General features: G+C 39.5%; 1 protein-coding gene across 7 annotated transcripts in view; it reads left to right on the top strand.

Annotated features, from left to right (window-relative positions):
- Positions 1 to 6431: 6431 nt before the first annotated feature.
- HERC2 (HECT and RLD domain containing E3 ubiquitin protein ligase 2) overlaps positions 6432 to 23144 on the top strand; it is a 245212-nt gene continuing 228499 nt past the window's right edge. For 5 of the 7 annotated variants that reach the window (XR_013450354.1, XM_078079011.1, XM_078079010.1 and 2 more), the window contains exons 1-3: positions 6432 to 6558; positions 7180 to 7282; positions 18898 to 19012. Coding sequence is in view for 6 of the 7 variants with exons in the window: in XM_078079011.1 (XP_077935137.1) it covers positions 7211 to 7282; positions 18898 to 19012 (187 nt within the window). In the remaining variant the exon portion in view is untranslated. Of the gene's footprint in view, positions 6559 to 6581; positions 6791 to 7179; positions 7283 to 18897; positions 19013 to 23144 lie in introns of those variants that run through there. The other 2 variants (XM_078079009.1, XM_078079008.1) reach the window with 2 other exon arrangements.

Raw genomic sequence — 23144 nt, 5'->3', positions numbered from 1 at the left:
AGACCAATGTATTTGAAGTGAATTGGGTGAAGAGGAAAGTAGAAGTAAGTAAGAACAGAGAAGGAGCCAGGAGTAGATCAGGTAGGGCCTCACCTTGGATATAATTTAAAGTATGATGAGAAGTCAGTGGAGGGTTTTGGTCAGTAAGAGAGATAATCTGAAACATATTTGAAAAGTATCATATTGGTTGCTGGGTGGAGAATGGATGATAAAGCACAGTTATGGAAGCAGAGGGTGCAGTTAGAAGGCTCTTGCATAGGTCCAGTTGAGAAATGAAGGTGTTTTGGTTCAGATTATTGTAGAGGTGATGGGAAGTGGTCTAATTCAAGATAGAGCCAATAGGGTTTATTCTTGGATTGGATCTTGGAGGTGAAAGAAAGAAAGGAGTCAAGGGTGATTACAAAGTTTTTGGTGGTCTATTTACTGAGAGGAATAGGGCATGTGAAGGGGAGATTCTACATTCGGCTTTGGACCTATAAAATTTGAGATACATATTATTCTTCCAAGTGGGTCATTGGATGTAGGACTATGGAATTTAGAACTGGAGATCTATATATCTTATGTCCTCAATTCTGAGATACACATTTTCTGTATATCATTATTTCTGAAATCAGGATACATCCCATTATCATTGGTTGTCAGACAAGTGGCAGTTGTGACTTAGTTATGATATTTTCTTTTGACACCATTTAGTAAGATAAAGAAAATAATGGCATCAATGCATCTTGGATTTAATGAAAGATGTCAAACTCTGGAGTTATTAGCATATTGAAAGCCATCGATTAGATGACATTACCTGGGGAGTGTTGATAAAGAAGAGAGCTGAGGAATAAGCTTGGGTCATTCCAATATAGCAAGGTCAGGAAAATAAGAAGCCTGATGAGGGATTTCCATCACATAGGAGGAAACTGGGAAAATGTGAAGAATATGTTTCAATTATGAAGTTGTGAGCAGCTGTGAACATACTACTGGGAGTGTACATATGGTGAGAACTGATGACTTACATGAAATTTGGCCAACTGATGGTCATTAGTAACCTCTGCAAGAGAATTCCAGTGAAGTGGTAGGAACAAAGCCTGACTGTTGTGCTTTAAGTAAGAGTAAGGTGAAGTAGAGGTAGAAAGTGAGACCATTTGAAAAGGAATTTTGCTATTTAAAAAAATCAGAGAAGTGGGATGACTTCTGGAAGGATATGTGGAGTTCAAAGGAACGCGTTTAAAACTAGGATCCTGGGCATATTTGTAAGTTGATAGAACAGATGCAGCAGAGAAGGAGTCATTCATAGAAGGGCGGAGGGGAGGTGAAGCAAGGACTGGACTAATACCTGAGTGGCATCATTGATATGTGAGTGGGTGGATCCAGAGCACTAGTAGGGAGATTGTCTACCCATAAGATATGGGAAGCTTTATCCACAGTAACAGAAGGGAAGGGGAAAACTGCAGACAGTTATGGTGGCAATTTTCATGGTGAGAACACTTTCATCAGTTAGGGTATTCCTGGCTGTGATAATATCTGCTTGTTAATTACTTCTAACCTCAATAAGTCTGGGGGTGGATGGACACAAGACTGGGTCAATGGTGCATGTATAATTTCCAGGACCTCCTTCCATCCTTCCACTTTGTTGCCCCCCTACCCCCAGCTGGCTGGCTTTTTTTTCTTAGGCCTGTTGTATCCTTGGTACCAGATGGCTGTGTGGCACCAGGGGAAGGGAAAGTAGATATGGAGTAGATATGCAGTTGTGTGTCTCAGGGGTTCAGCCACATATTAAGTGAGTGGAGTGGATTCACCCAGCATTGAGGTTTGCCAGGATAGTACAATGGAGAGAAAGAGGAATAAGTGATTAGAGATTATGGGCAGGCCATATGCTGGGCTGCAAAACCAAACTTGGCAAAAAAGGAAAGTGAGGATGTGAGACAAGACTTCTAGAGGAGTTGAAGTTTGTTTGCATAATTACTAGAGGAAGTGAACTAGAAAGATAAGATGCAGTGATCAAAGAGTCAGAGGCTCACAGTTGTGATCTTCAAGATGATTTCATGAATGGAACAGACCATGGTGGTGAGTGGTTCAGGTGGAGCAGGAAGCAGGATGGTTAAAAGTAAGGCCATGAAGAACTGAGAGGCAGGGGCACTGACCGGGTGACTCCTGTGGTAGCAAAGGTCCTGAGAATGGGCCAGTGGTAACAGTGGTAAAAAGGTCATCAGTGGAGTGCTTAAATCTTCAGTGGACATGGAAAGTGATGGATAGTACCATGGGTTATTGCAATCAGGATCAGAGAGTGGTATAATCTGATGTCAAGTGTTTCAAAGAAGTTCAGTTTTGTTTTTAAGTGAAATGGGAGGAATAATGGTCTAAAAGTGGCAGGGATCCACTTCATGTCCTAAGATGTATGCATGTGGAAGAATAAAAAGCCACTGCTTTCCACAGGAGACTACAGATTTTTCATTAGAACAGTAACATGATAAGAATATGCCTGTAAACAGTCAACAAAACTAAAATGCAACTTACCAAATTGGAGAAGATATTTGCAAATGACATTACAGATAAAGGGCTAGTATCCAAGATCTATAAAGAATTTATCAAACTCAACACCCAAAAAACAAAGAATCCAGTCAAGAAACGGGCAGAAGACACGAACAGACATTTCTCTAAAGAAGACTTACAAATGGCCAACAGACACATGAAAAAATGCTCCACATCCTTTGGCATCAGGGAAATACAAATCAAAACTGTAATGAGATAACACCTCACACCAGTCAGAATGGCTAAAATTAACAAGATGGGAAACAACAAATGTTGGTGAGCACGTGGAGAAAGGGGAAATCTCTTACACAGTTGGTGGTAATGCAAGCTGGTACAGCCACTCTGGAAAACAGTATGTGGTTCCTCAAAAAGTTAAAAATAGAGCTACCTTAGGACCCAGCAATTGGACTACTAGGTATTTACCCCAAAGATACAAATGTAGTGATCCGAAGGGGCACCTGCACACCAATGTTTATAGCAGCAGTGTCCACAATAGCCAAACTATGGAAAGAGCCCAGATGTCCATCGACAGATGAATGGGTAAAGATGTGCTATATATATATACATACACACAATGGAATATTACTCAGCCATCAGAAAGGATGAATACTTAACCATTTAACAATACATAACATGGATGGAACTGGAGGGTATTATGCGGAGTGAAATAAGTCAAACAGAGAAAGACAATTATCATATGGTTTCACTCATAGGTGTAATATAAGAAACAGCACAGAGGATCATAGGGGCAGGGAAGGAAAACTAAATGGGAAGTCATCAGAGAGGGAGACAAACCATGAGAGACTCTTTTTTTTTTTTTTTAAAGATTTTATTTATTTGAGAGAGAGTGCACGCAGCAGGGGGAGGGGCAGAGGGAGAAAGAGAGAGAGGGAGAAGCAGACTTCCCACTGAGCAGGGAGCCCAATGCGGGGCTCGATCCCAGGACCCTGAGATCATGACCTGAGCCGAAGGCAGGCGCCTAATGACTGAGCCACCCAGGCGCCCCCATGAGAGACTCTTAACTATAGGAAACAAACTGAGGATTGCTAGAGGAGAGGTGGGTGGGGGGGATGGGATAATTGGGTGATGGGCATTAAGGAGGGCACGTGATGTGATGAGCACTCGGTGTTATATGTAACTGATAAATTATTGAACACTACATCTGAAACTAATGATGTACTATATGTTGGTTAATTGAATTTAAATAAAAAATTAAAAAAAAGAATATGCCTGTAAGTTCCACAGGGTTCAGGGGTGGGTGTTAAGGAATAGATGAGAAATAGGGACCTAAAGATAAAGATAAGAGTGGGGATAAGAAATAAGATTAGGAATATACAAAACTAAATTTACTCATGCTTTCTGGGTTGTTGTTGCCAGTGCTTTTGGTGCCATATTTAAGAAATCATTGCTAAATCCAATGTCATAAAACTTGCCCTCCATGTATTCTTCTAAGAGTTTTATACTTGTAGGTCTTACGTTTAAGTTTGATCCATTTTGAGTTAATTTTTATATATGGTGAAAGGTAAGCGTCCAACTTCATTTTGCATGTGGAAATTCAGCTTTCCAAGCACCATTTATTGAAAAGACCACCCTTTCACCATTGTATGGTGTTGGCACCCTTGGAAGAAATCAATTGACAGGATATATGAGTGTTTATTTCTGGGTTCTGGGTTTTATTCCATTGATCTACATGCCTATCCTTATGGAAGTACCACACTATTTTGTTTACCATAGTTTTGTAGTAAGTTTTATTATCAGAAAGTGTGAGTCCTCCAACTTTGTTCTTTTTCAAGACTGTTTTGGCTTGTATGTAGGTTTTTATAGATGTTCATTAGCAGGTTGAGGAGTTCCCTTCTCTTACTAGTTTGCTCAGAGTTTTTATGAGATGTTGATTTTTGTCAAAAGCATTTTCTGCGTCTGTTGAGATGATCTCATGGTGAATTACGTTTAGCTTTGAATGTTAAACCAATCTTGAATTCTTGGGATAAACCCCAGTTATGATGTATTATCCTTTCTAATGTTGCTGGAATCCATTTGCAGAAACTTGGCTAAGAATTTTTATATATAATGTTCATGAAAGATATTGGTCTTAAGTTTTCTTGCAATGTCTTTTTCTGGTTTTGTTATCATGGTAATGCTGTGGTTATATAATGAAAATTTTCACTCCTCTTCAATTTTCTGGGAGACTTTATATAGAATTGGTGCTCTTTCTTATTAAATATCTGGTAGAACCAGAATCTACCACGGAAACAATCTGGGCCTGGAGGTTTCTTTTTTGGAAGGTTTTAACTGTGAATTCAAATTTTAAAGTAGGTATAGTCCTGTTCAGGTTATGTATTTTATTTGGTAGTGTACGACTTTTGTGGAATTAGTCCATTTCATAGAAATTATCAAATTTGCATGTGCAGAATTTTCCTAGTATTATCTTACTCTCCTTTTGAAGATTTTATTTTTAAGTAATCTCTACATCCAGCTAGGGATGAAACTTACAACCCTGAGATGAAGAATCACATGCTCTACTGACCTAGCCAGCCAGGTGCCCCTCCCTTACTCTCTTTTTGAAGTCTGTGGGGTCTTTAGTGATATCTTCTCTGGTATTCCAGATATTGGTAAACTGTGTGTTTTCTCTCTCTCTCTTTTTTTTTTTTGGCAGGCTTATCAGATACCTTTTATCTTTTTTTTTAAAAGGATGTATTAATTTAGAGAGAGAGAGAGCAGGGCGAGGCACAGAGGAAGAGAGAGAGAGAGAATCTTAAGCCCTGCTGAGTGGGGAGCCTGATGCGGGGGTTCTATCTCTGGACCCTGAAATCTTGACCTGAGCCAAAATCAATAGTGGGATGTTTAACTACTGAGCTACCCAGGCGCCCTCTCCCTTTTATCTTTTCAAAGCACCAGCTTTTAGTTTCAATGTTTTTCTCTGTTGTTTTTCCATTTCTCTTTATTTCTGTTCCTGTCTTATTTCCTCCCTCTTCTTGCTTTAGATTTATTACTTTTCTTTTTCTAGTTTCTTGAAATGGAAGCTTACATCCTTGATTTTAGACCTTTCTTTTCTAAGAAAAGCAGTTAATGTTGTAAAATTTCACGTTCATCACTGTTTTAGTTGCATCCCATAAATCGTTATATTTTTATTCAGTTCAAATAGTTCTATTTCCCTTGAGATTTCTTCTTTGACCTGTGGATTAACTAGAAGTGTACTGCTTAATTTCCAAGTGTTTGGAAATAGTCCTGCTATTTTTTTTTTTTTTTTTTTTTTACTTTTGAGCGTGGAGCCCAAGGCGGGGTTTGAACTCACCACCCTGAGTTCAAGACCTGAGCCAAGATCAAGAGGCTTCATCCACTGAGCCACCCAGGCGCCCCCTGTTATCTTTTACTGATTTGTAGTTTAATTCCATTATGGTCAGAGAATATACTTTGTATGACTTCAGTTGTTTAAAATTTCTTAAGATTTGTTTTATGATGGTACTAAAAGTTCTGATTTCCTTCTCCAAGTCCCCTGCTACCAGCCGCTCCATGAATTCAGCCTAGGATTGCAGCTGCTTTCAGTGCGGCAGACAGGAGGCTCTAGCCGACTGGAGCCAACCTCGAGTCTCTTCTCCCCTGTACGTGTGCCCCTGGCACACACCCGAGCCACTCCGTGCTGAAGCACCTCAGTCACCTCATGTTCCACCCTGCCCGCAGGTTTTTCGCCAGCGCTGTGCGGAACCCGGGACTGGAGTGCCTGCATGAGGCGGAAATCCCGCCTCCCGGCGCCTGCGGTTGGCCCTGACCGCAAGGGGTGAACCCCAAGGAGGAAGATGAGCAGGATTGAACGTAGCAAGGGAGTAGGGAGGAAGGGCGAGAGGGCTCTTCTTCCCCATTGGCTGGTCCAGCGAGCAGCCTCGCTGTGATTGGCTGGCCCGTGGGGGCGGTAGTCCCGAGTCGGCCCGCCTCTCCGGTCGCGAGAGATACCGGGATCACCAGCGCCGGCGGAGCCAGCGGTGGCTTGGAGGCTGTGTCTGCACGCCGCCGGAGTGAGGCGGCGGGGCCTTTGCGCGTCAGGTCCTCATCCCCGGGGGCGGCGAGGGCGGCCAGCCGCTAGGGCAGGGCGGGTCGGAACCCAGGGCACGGTCGGGCTGGGGCGCGGCGGGCGTTGGCGCGGCCGCCGGACCTGGGCCTGCGCGGACCGCCCGCGGCGCGCGTCTGGGACTGTCTTTCCATTTCAAAGTGATTATTGTTTTGGATTTTTCCGCAGACGTGACTTTTGATTAATTTGTTTCACGCACCAGTACTGGTATGGGATAAAGCGGTAGATGCATGCTACTGTCATTTGTCGTTGAAATGTGGGCTTCCTGTCGTCTGTGTGTTTACCTTTTGGATTTAAGGATGACATTGTGATTTGGTCTCTTGTGACCGTCCATTCTCAAGGTCTCGCAGACGTAGTACAGAAACCAGGCGAATCCTGTGTGTGGCTCTTAACCTGTATTGGAAGTAGGCTTTTTCTTCCATCCTGCTCCCTGTCTCTCTCCATCTTTCTCTTCGTTTCTCCTCCTCTCCCTCCCCTCCCCCACCTGTTCTCCTCTCCCATCTTTCTGTTCTTTTTGCCGCATTAAACCTTGCGGGAGGGTCTTGGTACAATTCTGAAAAGCTTTAGGTCTTCCAACATTTATGTTCTACTTGCAGGACTGACAACTGGGAGGAAACTGGAGGAAAGATGCCCTCTGATTCTTTCTGCTTGGCTGCCCAGACTCGACTTGACTCCAAATGGTTGAAAACAGATATACAGGTGGGGTTTTGACATGCTTTTTTCTTGGTGTGTTCCTGCCTCCATATTTAAATTTCTGGTTACGGCTTTATATAGGATAAGTACGAGGATGCAGATCGGATCTTGCCTATTAGAGAAGCAGGTTTATTTCCTATAATTTAAAATGCACCTTTATTGTATCAGTTTTTATAGATTGTGGCTACATTTTAGTTGCAGTTATGTGTAAGTGCAAGAAACTTGAGATCTGTTTATGCAAACCTTTTTTCTATTATTATTTTTAAGAGGTCTGTAGTATTCTTAACCTTGTTGACTGTTTCCTGATAGTTTTGAGATGTTCAGTTAATGAGGGGAAGAAGTGACATGTAGTAATTTATTATGTCCTGCAGAAACTCACTCATTTTATGGGACCCTGTGTTTTTGTTTCTGGGGAGACAAGAGTTCAGTTGAGCTGTTTGTTTTTGTGACTGGTCTTTTAAGAGGAGTGCTCAGGTTTTCACATAAAGAATGCGTGGAAACAAAATGTTGGCCTTAGACTCTCTAATGTTTTAATAATGTAATTATAAGCTTGTCCAGAAATTATCAAATAAATAATAGCAGTAATGTTTCTATAGACTTTTTTTTTTTTTTTACCCCAAGTTAGTTTTCTTTGCAAATCGTTTGGAAAAACTACTTTTGTAACTCCATATTAACAGCAAAAAGAAGTGTCTGAAATATTTTGTAGTATATATGGCTTTTTTTCTCTTTCCTGAGGTTAACCATTTTAAGTATTTCTCAAGTAATCTCCGTTTTTCAATACAATCTTACATAGTGCATCACAGTTTATCAAGAGTCATATATTCTATAAGCACTTGATCATAGATACTTGTAGTGAAGTATTATAACCTGTCTTTATTTATTTATTTATTTATTTATTTATTTATTTAAAGTTTATCCCAGTAGGTGTGAGAGCCAAGTGCTTAGAACTGTGTTGTGGATTTTGGGACAGTTATTAATGGGGTAATGTTAGATTAAAGCACAAAGAATTGGGCCAAGAATTGGCATAGTAGTGACTCTTTTGGTTTGTTTTTTGTTTAAACATTGCTTTTTATTTAGCAATTACTGTTTGTTTTCCTTTGTCATTTTTTTTTTTTTTAAAGCGTGGTGGGGGGAGGTGAGATGAGTAATTTCTTATTTCTGAAATCTTGAGATTTAGGCAAACTGATTTTAAGACTTCATTTTTTTATTAGTGTTTGTTTTATTAGAACTTGTTGAAGTAAAGAACTTTATGAAGTTTTTCTTTTTAATCATAATTGAATAACTGCATAATATGAGTTTTAGCATTTTGATCTAAAACCAGTTTAATGCTGAGTTGAGTGCCTATGATGAGTCAGGCAGATGTACATAAAAAGAAACACCACTTATGCCTTAGAGTTATTTTACCTTTGATTTATTTAGTGTAATATATAGTGCTTAGCCCTTCTTAGACATTTCAAATATTAGTCAGAAGTCCTCCAAACTCATCCTAGGAATACATGAAAAGACCTAGGTTTTGGAGAGTGCCCCAGAGGGAAAATGTGTTGTGGGTATTGAAGCTACTTAATATCATGAAAAAAGTGATCGCTGACCTTGGTTTTATATAGTTTATCCAGCATTGCTTATTAAATGTGAGGAGCAAATGTCGTTTTACCCTAACAAATGACTTAGACTTAGTTTCACTCTTTGGAATCCTTCCTATAGACACACATTGCAGATGCAAGCCTTATACTGACAGCTTTTACCCTTAACCTATTGGGATGTCTCTCCCAACTGGAGTGGGAAGTGCCATTCCTTAGGTAGGGCTTTTGTATTGGGAACAGAATTGATACCTCGTTAATTAATATTATGTGGGGTAGAAACATGTTTCTTAGCCATAGGATTTAGCAAATCTATTTTCTGTGGCTATTTTTGTTTGAAATGCCTATGAAGGTTTTAGTGACTTTAGAACGGAAATATTTTTGGAGGCAGTGAAAACTTTTAATATGTGTATATTATAAAGAACACAGGCACTAATCCTAGACTTTCTTGTTCATAGATGTTTAGGCCTACGATGTGTCAGGCCTATGATGTTGCAACAATCTCCCTTTAATAGAGTACCAGTTATATGGCAGGTATATATGTGGTTTTTACATATATAATGCTTTTTACTTTTTTTTTCTTTCTTTTTTTTTTAAAGATTTTATTTATTTATCTGACAGAGACAGCAAAAGAGGGAACACAAGCAGGGGGAGTGGGAGAGGAAGAAGCAGGCTCCCCGCTGAGCAGGGAGCCCGATGCGATGCGGGGCTTGATCCCAGGACCCTGGGATCATGACCTGAGCTGAAGGCAGACACTTAACGACTGAGCGACCCAGGCGCCCTGCTTTTTACTTTTTCAACACTCTTTTCTGATTGTTGTGTGGAGTACCTTGAATTGCCATTTCCTTTGCAACTCTCTTGAAGAGGCAATAAAATATAGAGCTAAGAGATGTTAGCTACATAATCAGTACCATTCTTATATTTAAAGTAAAAGTCCTGTCTGATATGATAGGTTGTTTCTCAATGAACCAAAAAGTCAGTTAAGCAAAGGACCTATAAAAAAATGATACCTTAAAAGCTTTTTATTCTTAAATCATATATGCACATTTATTTGCTAGTTTTGATGTAAGGCTAAGGGTGTGTCTTTGAGCATGGCTCCAAGAATGGTGTTATCTTTTTCTTGCATAATCTGTACTCAGATGAATCTCCTACAGTTTCTATTTTTGGATTCTTTGAAGTGGAGCATGAAATTAGATATGTATGATGCAATTTTTTTTAACTTTTTATTTTGAAATAATTTATAGACTCACAGGAAGTTGCAAAGAAAGTAGAGAGGTCATGGTATACTCTTCACCCAGATTCCCCCATTGGTTACATCTTATGTAACTATAGGATACTATCAAAACCAGGAAATTGACATTGGAACAATGTGTGCATAGTTCTGTGCCGATTGTGTAATCACACCACAAAGATCTCCTTCCTCTTGCCCCTCTATAGGTCACACCATCCTTCCCCCACCATCTCTGACCCCTGGCAATCACTAATCTGTTTTCCATCTCTTTAATTTTGTCATTTTGAGAATGTCATATGATATGTGATCTTTTAAGACTGGTTTTGTTCACAGTATAATGCCCTTGAGGTCCATCAAAGTTGTTGAGTATATTAATAATTAAACTCAAATAATTTGTTTGTCTCTTCTTCTAATCAATTTAGAATGAGTAAAGATAAAAGTTAAAATTTAAAATTAAACTTAAAATTATTAAATGTATATATTGTTACTTTATGCTTAGAATATCAGTAGATTAAAGAACATAAACGTGATCATCTTGGTAAATTCTATTCTCAGGTTTTCCAATTGACAGATGAGATGTAGAAATAAAAGAATTTTGTAATACAGGTAACTTAATATTCATAATGACATCTTCTGATTACTTTTTTGTCTGTAGGATAGGTAGCATAGCTCACTTTTTTATTCATGATTTTGGTTATTTGTATTTTCTCTATTTTGGATTAATCTTGTCAGGGCTTTAAACATTTTGTTAGTCTTTTTTAAAAACTAACTTCTGGTTCTTAGAAAAGACTAATAATATTTATAAGGGAAAGATAAATATGAGGTTACCATCAGATTTGATAAGACTTTTTTGCAGAAGAAAATTCAGTAACATATTTATGGCTCCCAAGAAAAGAAAATGGGAGGCAAGGATGTTATGTTCTACCAAAACTGACTTTTCAGGCAAAAGGACACAACTTTATCAATGAACAAATACTGTTCCCATGAGCTCTTCTTGAGGAAGTGAGCAGAGAAGGATCTTTAGATGACCGAATGACTGTAGATTGACATGAAGAGTGATGGTGGTCATTGCACCTACAGTTATGTGTGGAACCTAGAGTAAACGAGTTTTAAAAGGGAGAGAACATACTATATAATAGCTATCTGCTTAGACATGGTACGTCATAGTATAACTGTTACACATTGTCTAATTTATTAATCCTACGCATTGAAGTTTTCACTTTAGATGTTGTATTTTTCATCTCTAGGTGTTCCATGTGGGTCCTTTTCATATCTTCTGTTTCACTTGTCATCAGTTTCATATTTTCCTATTTGTGAGCATCTGGACGTATCTATAATAGAGTTTTTAGTGTTCTTGTCTGCTAATTCCATCATCTCTATCCCATCTGGATTTATTTCTGTTGATTGCTTCTGTCATTTCCATTGATTGATTGCTTTGGTCATGGGGTGTGTTTGCATGTCAGGTAATTTTTTATTGAATGCTGGACAATATTATGTTGTTCTGTGTTGGATTTTGTTTTATTTCTTTAAAGAGCATTCGTTTTGTCTGGCATTCATGTAAGTTTGTTGGGATCAATTTAATTTTTTCAAAGGTTGATCCTCAGGTTTGTTCAGGCTGATCTAGCACAACCTCTGGTCATGTACTAATTTATCTGCCTTACTAAGGCAGTATCCTTCTTAGGACTCTTCCAAGTGTTTGGTGTGGTAGGAGGTCTTTTTCATTTTGGTTGGTGGAAACACAAGCTTTTCTCAGACTGGGAATCATGGGGATTCTGCCTTTTTCTTTCTAGTGCTTCTTTCCCCAGCCTTTGTAGTTTCCTCAACCCATGCCCAATTCAGTATTCAGCCCAAGACTCAAGGGGTCCCCTCTGCCCATCTTTAGAGTTCACTCTTTCTCTGCAGATCCCCATTCACCTGTATTCTTGTCATTTTAACCTCTTATAGCTGATCTGTCTCCTCAACTCAGCAAGACCTCTGGGCTCTATTTGGGTTCCCCTTTCCCGTGCTGCATCCTGGAAGCTGCTTCTAGGCAGTAAGCTTGGGCAATTGTAGGGCTTCATTTGTTGCCCTTCTTAGGGATCATAGCTCTTGGCTGTTTGATATATTTTGTTTGATTTTCTAGTTGATTATAGTGGAGAGGTAATTCCTAAAGAAGTTAATCTTTCATAGGCAGAAGCAGCACAGGCCTTCTTAATCTGCTTTTAATCTCATTCAGCATTCTTAATTATAGATAATGTATTTTTTGGTTCTAAAATTTCCATGGTTTTGTTTAAATGAATTTTATTGAGGTATAGTTATACTTAGTAAGATGCACCTATTTTAAATGTTTCGTTTCAAGTGCTTTGGTATTTTGTTTACCTACTATGTTCTAGTTTCCTTGACTGTGTCTCCCTTCCCCATGCTCATCCAGCATGCCCATGGATGACCCTTCCACTTCAGTCTTGGATGTCATGTCACAGAACAGGCTGTGCGTTATGGCTTCCCAGCTGTCTACCATGGAGCCAATGATACAGTCTATAAGGTGCTGGGAGAGCAGGAGTTAGCTCCCCATAGACTGAACATCCACCTCTTGGCAAGGACAGATAAGGGAACTGGTATTTTAATTCCTTTTCTTTTTATTCCCTCCTTGGACTGTTCCATGATTTCTTCTTACAAAACTTGTAGAAGAGTCCCACATGCCTAGTGAATGTGCCTAGTGGACGACCTGCTGTATCTCCTGTTCACTGTGGAGTATGGGCCAGTGCAGTAACATAGGAGTCAGCAAACTTTTTCTGTAAAGAGCAAGATAGTAAATATTTCTGTGAGCCATATGTTCTTTGTAACAACTACTTAACTCTGCCATTGTCATGCCACAGACAATACATAAACAACTGTGTCTGGGTTCCAATAAAGCTTTATAGATACTGAAGTTTGAATGTCATCATTTTCATGTGTCACAAAGTATTTTCCTTGATTATTTTTCAACCATTGAAAAACGCAACAACCATTCTTAGCTCAGGGGCCATATTAAATCAGGTGGTGGGCCAGATTTGGCCTGTGGGCTAGGCTTTAGTTTGCTTACCCATGTGGTAACATGTTGTGTCTTGTGCTTCATGTGTTCCCTTGTCCCCCTTCCCCTGCCTCCTACTGCCCTGGGCTGGCATCTGCCAAATAAATCCATTGCTCAGGCTCTCCCTTTTAGGACAGAGTCTGTGTCTATATTTCTGTTTTCTGCATCCACTCTTGATTTGTTTCTGTTGTTTTCTATATATTTTTTTCATTTTTCTGTCACATCATCTTGCTTTATCCATTATTATTTTTGTTTGAGTTTCAGATACTGTATTTGAAAAATTATTGTGATCATTTGAGGCTCTGGGTGACGATTTCCCCTCTGGAGAGGATCTGCCAATCACACAGCACTAGCAGTCCCAGGTCACTGCAGCGCAGTTGGGGGCTGAAATGATTCAAAATTGGGCTCCTTCCCTAAGAAGGCCATCTGCTTCTTCCTCACCACTACGTACTTCTGGTGTGTGTGGCCCTTTGAAGTTTCATTCAAAGCATGGTGTGTTTAACAGGCCTTCCCCCCATGAGGACCCTGGCTCAAGCCTGTCTCTCAGCATCTCTGCTCAGTTCTTGGTCTTAGCCCCGCTCACAGAATTGGCAGGTGCCTCTCAGGAAAGCAGCCTTAGGTTCTTTGGGCTGTACTCCTCTCTTGGGTCTCAGGCTTGTTATTCCTAACTGCCCGATGTCTTAAAACAGAGGTACTTTATGTTTCTGTCTCACTTCCCCAGTTGCTTAAGAAACCTTTTCTTAAAATTTTTTTGGAGTCGATATGTTGTCCTGTGTTTAACAGGTGCTTAGTAAGTATTTTTCTGCAAGGCTAGGAAAAAAAGCCAGATACCTTTACTTTAGTATCTGCAAGTATTTGAACAGATTACATAACAGGTGTGTTTTAAAGATAAGTAAAATAAACATTTTCTAACCTATAAGTTAATCAAAATGTCATTTAAGCATTCTGAATTAGTCATTTTATTTATTTTTTTAAGAGATTTTATTTTGAAGTAATTTCTATATCCAACATGGGGCTTGAACTCAACTATAACCCCAAGATCAAGTGTTGCACATTCTACTGACTGAGCCAGCCAGGCATCCCCTGAAGTAGTCATTTTAATAGATACTTTAAGGGTTGGCTTGCCCAATCCTCTTTAGTGTTCAAGTGTCAGTAGCATCAATGTGGGGGACTCAGTGGTTCTCCCAGGCCTCTTCCCTGCATGTGTGGGTGCATGTTGTGGTGTTGCTGAGAGGAGAACAAGCTTGGGAGTTAGGCCTTTTCCCAAATCCCACTTCTCATAGCCTCAGGGTTGTGTGATCCTGGTCAATAATTGAGTTTTAGTTTACTGTTCCTTAGAACTGAGCCTGTTAATACCCCTCTTACTGTCTGCTTTTCAGGGTGAAAATGACTTTACCTGCTATGTCATTTTAGAGGTATAAAGTAAGAGTGTGAGAACAAATTGGAAAAGGAACCTAAGACCAAGTAAACTAATTAGAAGCATCTGGATTCTGTCTAAAAACAGTTAAAATTTAAAACTTGTATCATCACCCATTGGGTACTTTTTAATGGAAGTTAGCTATTTATGAAGACAAGCTAATAGACAGTTGTACAGATACTCTTAAAATGACAGATTGGTAGTTCTTATTTCCTGTACAGGCTGTTCTTACAATGCTGTGATTATTTTTGATTTCCTGGCTTTCTCTTTGGGATTCTGTGCTTTCCTTCCATTGCCCTGGAATGCTTCCCTCTAGGCTTCCTCTTTGCCTTCCATAGCCTAGCTCTTTCATGTCCTCCTCCAGGGAAGCTTGCTTTGTTGCCTTAGTAATGTTCCTCTTTCCTCAAATCCTTTAAGATGCCCAGACCATTGTGCTTTAAATGGTGGTTACTTGGGTCCATGGTTCATTTACATCTTTGTGTCCTCAGTCGTCCAGATACCCAGTCTCCACCTTCCACACAGCTTCCGCCCTGCTTTTCTACCTCCTGACATGGTAGTAACAATTCTTGTTTCCACATAAACTGGGCTTCTTCCTTGGCTTATTCTTTAATTCATGTTTGTTTTCCTTTTTTATAGCTCTAAACACCAATGTTATTCAACCTGGACTGCATCCAGAAACACTGATGCAGTCACCTTGTGGGTAATCCCAATGTGCTGTCAGGGTTGAGGATGTTGTTACTCTCTTTGGGCGTTGGCATTTCCTCCAGGTTGTGGTCTATATTTCATTTACTGATGACTCCCAGATTTGAATCTCTAGTCCTGACACTCTGTTAAGATCTGGATTTGTATTTGCACTGTGTATGTGTGTGTGTATGTATGTATGTACATATGTGGCTGTGCATATGAGTGTACGCATGTGTGTGTGGGGATAGGATCTCCATGCTCATGTTCATAGTTAGTGCAAATCTCAGTGGTTAATACCGAGCTAGTTCTCTTTCATCTGATTCTGTTCCCTACCTCCTTTTCACTTTTCACATCTGATCTCATTTGATCTGAAATGTCTTAAGTACTTTCCTCATCTTGGCTTAGGCTGTCACTGTTTTTTGGGGAGACTCTTGACAGAGGCTCCTGAATTATTTTCTGTTTCTAGTTTCTTCCTCTGTCTCCATCCGTTGCACTGATACTGAGTTATGCCTTAAGTTATGATCATTTATTCCCTGGACCACCTAAAGATGGCATGTAACTGCTGGAGCACAGCACACATGGGACTGTTTAGTCTGGCTCCTGTTTGCCTCCCATGCTTATGTGGTTGTGTGGGAGCTGGACTGAACCCTAGCAGTATTAGCCCTCCTCTTACCTGGCTGAGCAAATGAGCCAAGCTTTTCCATTCCCTCATTAAAACGTAAGGGGTGCTGAATGTTTGTGGCTCGCTCTTTATTTTTCCCCCGCCGGTTGATACTTTTATCAAGAATCATGTTTTAGTTTTAAGTATGTTTATGGCAGTTATCTTGTTAGTGAGGTCAACAAATAAAATATGAGTGCTGAAAGAAAGCTGTTGCTTCTATGAAAACTAAGTTGGATGCTGAAATGGTTTTCTGTTGCTATGTTGCAAGTTACTAGCTGTAAATTTAGCAGCTTAAAACGATTCATGTTTATTCTCTTTCCCAGTTTCTGTGGGTCAGGAGTCTGGCCAGTGCTTAGCTGGGTCCTCTGCTTTGGGTCTAACAGGCTGCATGCAGTCAGGGTGTTGGCCATGCTGTGCTCTCATCTGGGATCTCATTGGGGTGCTCTTTGGCAGAATTTAGTTCCTTGCAGTTGGGGAACTGAGTCATGGGCTCCTTGATGCTGTCCCTCTGCATAGGTGGCTCATGGCAGCTGCCCTCTCCGTGACTGTAGAGAATGTCTCTTCTGGATGGCCCCATACTCTGAAGGGCTTTCACCTGATTAAGTAGGGCCCGAGGATAATCTTCCTTATGATAACTAGAAATCAACAGTTGTGGGACATTAATTATATATGAGAAGTTCCTTCACCTTTGCCATAGATGGAAACAAAACCTGGTCACAGGTGTGATGTCCTATCTTATTCATGGGTCCTACCCACACTCAGAGGGCATTACACAGGATATGTGTGCAGCAGGGGATGAGGATTTGAAGACTGTCTTAGAGTTTTGCTTGCTACACATGCTTTGGATAAAAGTGAGATGCTAGGGCGCCTGGGTGGCTCAGTCGTTAAGCCTCTGCCTTCGGCTCAGGTCATGATCCCAGGATCCTGGGATCGAGTCCCACATCGGGCTCCCTGTTCGGCAGGAAGCCTGCTTCTCCCTCTCCCACTCCCCCTGCTTGTGTTCCTGCTCTCACTCTCTCTCTCTGTGTCAAATAAATAAATAAAATCTTAAAAAAAAAAAAAAGTGAGATGCTAAAAAATACTTGAACAGGTTAGGTAAAAGAGAACTATAAAGGATTAGGGAAAATGTCTTGAAAGTCTAGAAGAATTCTATACTGAGATTGCTCACAGAGTGCCCTTTAATTCTTGCTACATTTATTTATTTATTTATTTAAGATTTATTTATTTATTTGAGAGAGCGAGAATCAGAGAGAGAGAGAGTACATGAGAGGGGGGAGGGTTAGAGGGAGAAGCAGGCTCCTCGCCGAGCAGGGAGCCCGATGCGGGACTTGATCCAGGGACCCTAGGATCATGACCTGAGCCGAAGGCAGTAGCTTAACCAACTGAGCCACCAGGCGCCCTAATTCTTGCTACATTTAAAGAAATGGAGGGGCGCCTGGGTGGCTCAGTAGGTTAAATGTCTGCCTTCGGCTCAGGTCATGATTCTGGGGTCTTGGGATTGAGTGAAGCGTCAGGCTTCCTACTTAGCAGGGAGTCTGCTTCTCCCTCTCCCTCTCCCCCAGCTCATGCTCTCATGCTCTTTCTTTCTCTCTCAAATAAATAAATAAAATCTTTTTTAAAAAAAGTAAAGAAATGGAGACTGGAAATAGTGGATGCCTCATAAGGGTGGTGCCTGCTTGAATGATGACAAGTAACAAGTTAGTGGACTTGTAAATAAAGAAAAGGTGCTGGCCTTTCGTTAAAAGATGGCCAAACAGATGTGCCCATTTTAGTGTAAAGTGTTTTGTGTTTCTGATAAGAGGGCTTCTGTTGTCCCTGCAGTTTCAGAATGGATGCCTTCTCTGGGTATCTACTGTGCCCCTGCCCTCATTGGCTTCTTGCTCTGGGAAGCCTTTTTTGTCTCCTAAGTACTGACAAGTGAGAGCATTTTTGTTTTTTTTTCTTTGAATATCACTGTGGACTTGTGTTTTTATTTACTTTTGCAGTCCACTGTAGTTATGTATTTTGATGCTCAAAATTGTTTTAAATTTGGCCAGTAGAGTCCCCATAAGGCCTTACACAGCTTTTTTGGGGTACAAACACAAAATATTCCAGGCTCATTTTATTGGTCCTGACCCTGGAATCAGCCTTTTTTCTCCAAGAGCCCAGGTTTTGTTTATGGGAAGTGAGACTTAAAAATTGATGTCTGGGTGCTGGGAGTACTCATTGCTCTCAGAATGTCTGTCATTCATTCTAGCTCCTTCCCAAGCAGATGTATTCAAATAGAAATTTGTATTGAGATTTCCAATTCAATTTGTTCTTAAAAATATCCTTGCTATTTATCTCTTTTACACTTAAAACCTTTGTTGCTAGTAACACTAACATAACTGTTGTAAACATGTTTTAATTTATTAACATTGCTGTATCATACAATATATATGAGATAGTTTTAAGATTTTAATATCAATACTATGATTATCAGTAAGACCAATGAGTAAAGTTTAAGATATTTTTCCTTTAGAGTATATTTGACTAAAGATGTATAATTGAAAAGGCCCCTGAAATACTTTTCTTTGTGATAAACATAGGTTAATTTGCTTGTTACCAGTTGTAGATTTTTCTTTTTTATGATTTAATTTTAAGTTTTGAAGATGAAAATCATTTATATGTTTAGAAGTAAAAATATATAAAGTTTACTCAAAATCTTGCTTTCATTCATCTGCACTGCCATGTTCCCTTGTCACAGGTGTCTCTCCATAGGTAATCATTATTATTCGTTTTTGGTTTATCTTTCCAGAGCACATGTGCATGTCTTTTTTCTTGTATCTTATGCAGAAGTTAGCATTGTTTATATACTGTTATGCACTGTGCCTTTTTCACTTAACTGTATTTTTTGGGATGATTTTTATTAAATGTTGATGATTGAATAAATGAGAGGAAGTGGGTTTTTTTTAATCATAATCATTCTTTAAGAATTGCATTGTATGATCATTCTGTAAGTTTATGTTATTTATCATTACCAGCTTGCATTCACAAGAGATGGGCTCTGTGGCTTGTGGAATGAAATGGTTAAAGATGGAGAAATTGTATATACGGGGACAGAATTAAACCAGAATGGAGAGCTTCCTCCTAGAAAAGGTAAGGACCTCTTACTAGTAGTTTTCATTTTGTAAGGACCTTTATAAATCGTATTTTATAGAAATTTTGGAATGTGCAATAGGAATAGGAGTGTTTAAGCGTAACTCTTTGAAATTTTGTTTTCACTTTGGAGATTGTTGTCTGCATTGTAGTTAACATTATGAGCTACCTGGATTTCATTGCTCTTTGTGAATGAAGGTCTTTTCATTGCAAAGCTATCTTGCTGTGGTGTCCTTCCCAGTTGACATTTCTTCTTTTAAGTTTTATAATATATCTTGCCTTGGATAACTATAAATAGTGATTATTGTAAGATTGAGTGAAACAATTATTCCTGAAATTTTTCCTATATCACTCTCCTGTGGCAACATATAAAACACTTTTTGGAAGCCTTTGGCCTGTGGACTGGACTTGGCCCCTTATTTTATTTAATCTTGTATTTTTCACAGGGAAATACCAGTAAATACTCTTGTTTAGGCCTGTTGTTATGAAAAGTCAACAAGACTTTCAGTGACAATTCAGTTGCTCTTGATTTTGGCCATGAATCAGAAACTGTTGAGCCTTTGAAAAGAAATGGATGCCTGTATCCACTCCAGACCTGTAGAATCTGAAAAGCCCCTCTTGAGATCTGTCGAAGTTTGTTGGTCCCGCTATTTGAAAGTCATCAAGGTGGATAAAAAATTACTTTAGAAAGTGGTTCTTTTTCTCCTTGTAGAATGGAGATAGTATCCATTTGAAAATACACTGGAAAACATTAGTATATTTTTTTGGTTATAACATCTAGTAGAGTTTCCTCTTTTTTCCCTGATACTTCATTGGTAAAATTTCCATACACCCAGAACAACTGAAATATCTACATAGTGAGCAGTTGCAGACCCACCCCCCAGATCCTACCACAAGTGTTTCTTTTCACTTGTTTATCTCAGGGCTTCCTGGATCTCTTCTGTCCATTGGTGCATCTTACCCAGCTCCCTCAGACATATCATTTACTTGATTGAGTTCAGTTTAGTTTTTTGTCTTTAAGTAATATGTATGCATAATGAAATGCATATATTTTAAGTTTACTGTTCCACAAGTTTTGATAAATGTAACCTGTATAACCTAAACTTCTCTCAACATTACATCTCACTCAGAAAGTTCCCTTGGGCCCCTTCCTGGCCCATCCCTGACCCCATTTTCCAGAGGCAACCACTGGTCTGATCTTTCTTTACTGTTGATTAGTTTTGCCTGTTCTAGAACTTCATGTAAATGGAATCATGTAGTAGTGTCCTCTTTCGTGTCTGGCCTTTTTCACTCGGTAATGTTTTAGTAGTTTCAGTGGTTCATTATGTATGTTTTAAAAAGTTTTCCATCACTTCTTCCCAGTTATCCAGTATTTGTTAATGAATTAAACAATGTTTCCCAAAATGTTTTTCATGAAACACTAGTTCTGAAAGATGCTCTGAGAAAAACTATTTAAATGGAAAAATTCAAAGTGTATTTCTTACTATATTTGATGAGTATTTTTTCTTCTTTTGAAAATCACATGTGGTTAGAAAGCAAAGCATAATTTTTTTTTTTTTTTTAAAGATTTTTGTTTATTTACTTAGAGAGAGAGCACGAGACAGGGGAGGGTCAGAGGGAGAAGCAGACTCCCCACTGAGCAGGGAGCCTGATGCGGGACTCGATCCTGGGACTCCAGGATCATGACCTGAGCTGAAGGCAGTCGCTTAACCAACTGAGCCACCCAGGCACCTGCAAAGCATAATTTCTTTTTATGTAGGTCCCATCTGAATAGTTTTTTGGGGTCATTTTTTGGGCATTCAATAAGTTTCTATTTTTGGTGTGGCATGATGTGTGCTTTTTATTGTTAGAAAATACTTTTTTCATAGGTGGGTTTTTATATACCAAATTCCATTTAGAAGACTATGTACATTATATGTTGGTGGTATTGTAGTTAATTGTGAGGAAAGTACAGATGAGAGTAGAAGTTCCTTAGATACATAGTTTTCTTTGCTGTATTTTCAGAGATTACTTTCTTTGGGAAAGGATTGGTTTCTTTCTTCCACAAACAACCATCCTAGGATGGGTTTTTATTGTTGTTAAGCTCGATCCTTTAGTGGCTTATTTCTGGGAAATAGTGGCTTCTAATAATTTCTGCTTCCCCTGAGATAAGCTTTCTTATTTTCTTTTGTAATCGCATGTAGAGTTTACTGGCCCTGCTGATGAGGAAAGAAAGCTGCCTTTCTTTTTTAGTAGTACAGTAGTATGGTTTTGTGTTTATTTTTGGGGGCCTGCCGCACAAAAAAACAGGATTATAGTCATATACTTTTTCAAGTGAATGTTTCTATTAACACCCCATTTAGGGGCGCCTGGGTGGCTCAGTTGGTTAAGCATCTGCCTTCGGCTCAGGTCATGATCCCAGGGTCCTGGGATCGAGCCCTGCCATCGGGCTCCCTGCTCAGTGGGAAGCCTGCTTCTCGCTCTCTCCCCTGCTCGGGCTCTATCTCTTGCTATCTTTCTCTCTCTCTCAAATAAATAAAATCTTTTTTTAAAAAAAAACACCCCATTTAAGGTTGTTTGTATTTATTATTTTCAGGGAAGGTACAGGAGGGAATATAGTATATAAAAAAGGAAAGCCAAAGAAGGTACTAAAAGATATGCTAAGCTTATTTTTTATTTTTGCCTAGGGCTGACCTTGTATGAAGAATTTAAGCATGAGCTGTTTCATTTATTATAAACCTTTTCAGTCTATGCAGATAGTAGAAATAATATTACCCAGTACTTTGCTTAGCTGTTACATCTTTTCTTGAAAGTATTTTCTCATTATTTCCTTTAATCCTCAACTCTACCAAGAGACAGAAGCCACAGTTTGCACAAATAACAGGAGCAGAGCTGGAAATTGAAGCCAGGCCTCTTGAGAAAGTTTCGTTGCTATTTCTATTGTACTACAAATGTAATTTACTGACATCAGGATCAACGTTTTATAGTTCTGTGGAGCTTATGACTTCATATCGTATAAAAGTGTGGTAATTGTTTTGAAGTTTTTTATGTGTGTGGTGTCTAGTCTGTACTCTTTATGTGTTTTAATTTTAAGAGTTTAGAGATAAGTTTTTGATTTTTTTTTTTTTTTTTCTTTCTGGAACATGAATGTTTCCATTATATTCTGTGCTGATTGGCAGCTTTCCTGTTGGTTTTATAGCTTTTCTTTGGAGGTTGTAAAAAAGCATTAAATGTGGACTTTCTCCCACAATAAGTCATGATTATTTGGGCAAAAAAAGGCATCCATATACCAGGGTGTGTAACAGAGGACAAAGACCCTGTGATGTCACCCACATGCAGGGTGGGAGCATTTTAGGCATGGAGTGTTGGTAGAAGTTTGAACAATAGTTACAGAGACCTGGTCTGGGCTTGAGGGACAGTGGGGTTTGGGGTCATACAAGAGAAGTGGGCACTGGCCTCCAAGTGGAGAACTGTGGAAAGAAGAACTGGGAGTGGGTGTGCAGGGGTGACAGGGAGCAGTGAACAGTGAGCAGGGAGCAGGAAGCAGCAGAATGGGTTGTGCCAGACTGGAGTGAAATGTACTCTTTCACGTGCCCTATGGCATCTAAATCCTGGGAAGTATGTCTCTTCTTGCAGTGGACACATTCCCCAGGTGACATGTTTATACCCTGAAGTTTGAAAGCCACTGCACGGAGGGCCACGAATATTAGGAAAATTAATCAAGACTCTCTCCTGCAGTGGGAACTCAAAGAATTAAATCTTGAATCCCTAGCCCAAGGGTTCTCAACCTTTGTTGTTCATTAGAATCACCTGGAGGGCTTGGTTAGACACCCATGCTGTCGCCACCTGCAGAGTCTCTGATTCCTTAGAGTTGTGATGGGGCCTGGGAATTTGCATTTCTAACACATTTCCAAGTCCTGCTGATGAGGCTTCCTTTTCAAAGACTGTGTCATGTTGTTTATACAGGCACCGTCTATTGCATTGGGAGTTAGAGATGTAGAGGAAAGGAAAAAAGCCTCCTCATGAGGCTTTCCTTATTTTAGGAAATAAGACTATTAAAAAAACCCAACCATATTCCAAAGCAAATTAGATTTCCCTCATAATTTTATTCTGTCCTCCATAATTAATTCTTGTTGCTTTGGATCTTGAGTCC

This window comes from Halichoerus grypus, chromosome 8 (genome assembly GCF_964656455.1).
Source record: "Halichoerus grypus chromosome 8, mHalGry1.hap1.1, whole genome shotgun sequence".
In the NCBI taxonomy this organism is placed as follows: domain Eukaryota; kingdom Metazoa; phylum Chordata; class Mammalia; order Carnivora; family Phocidae; genus Halichoerus; species Halichoerus grypus.
Note: the sequence above shows the minus strand (reverse complement) of the source record. Positions and strands in the feature narration are given on the sequence as shown.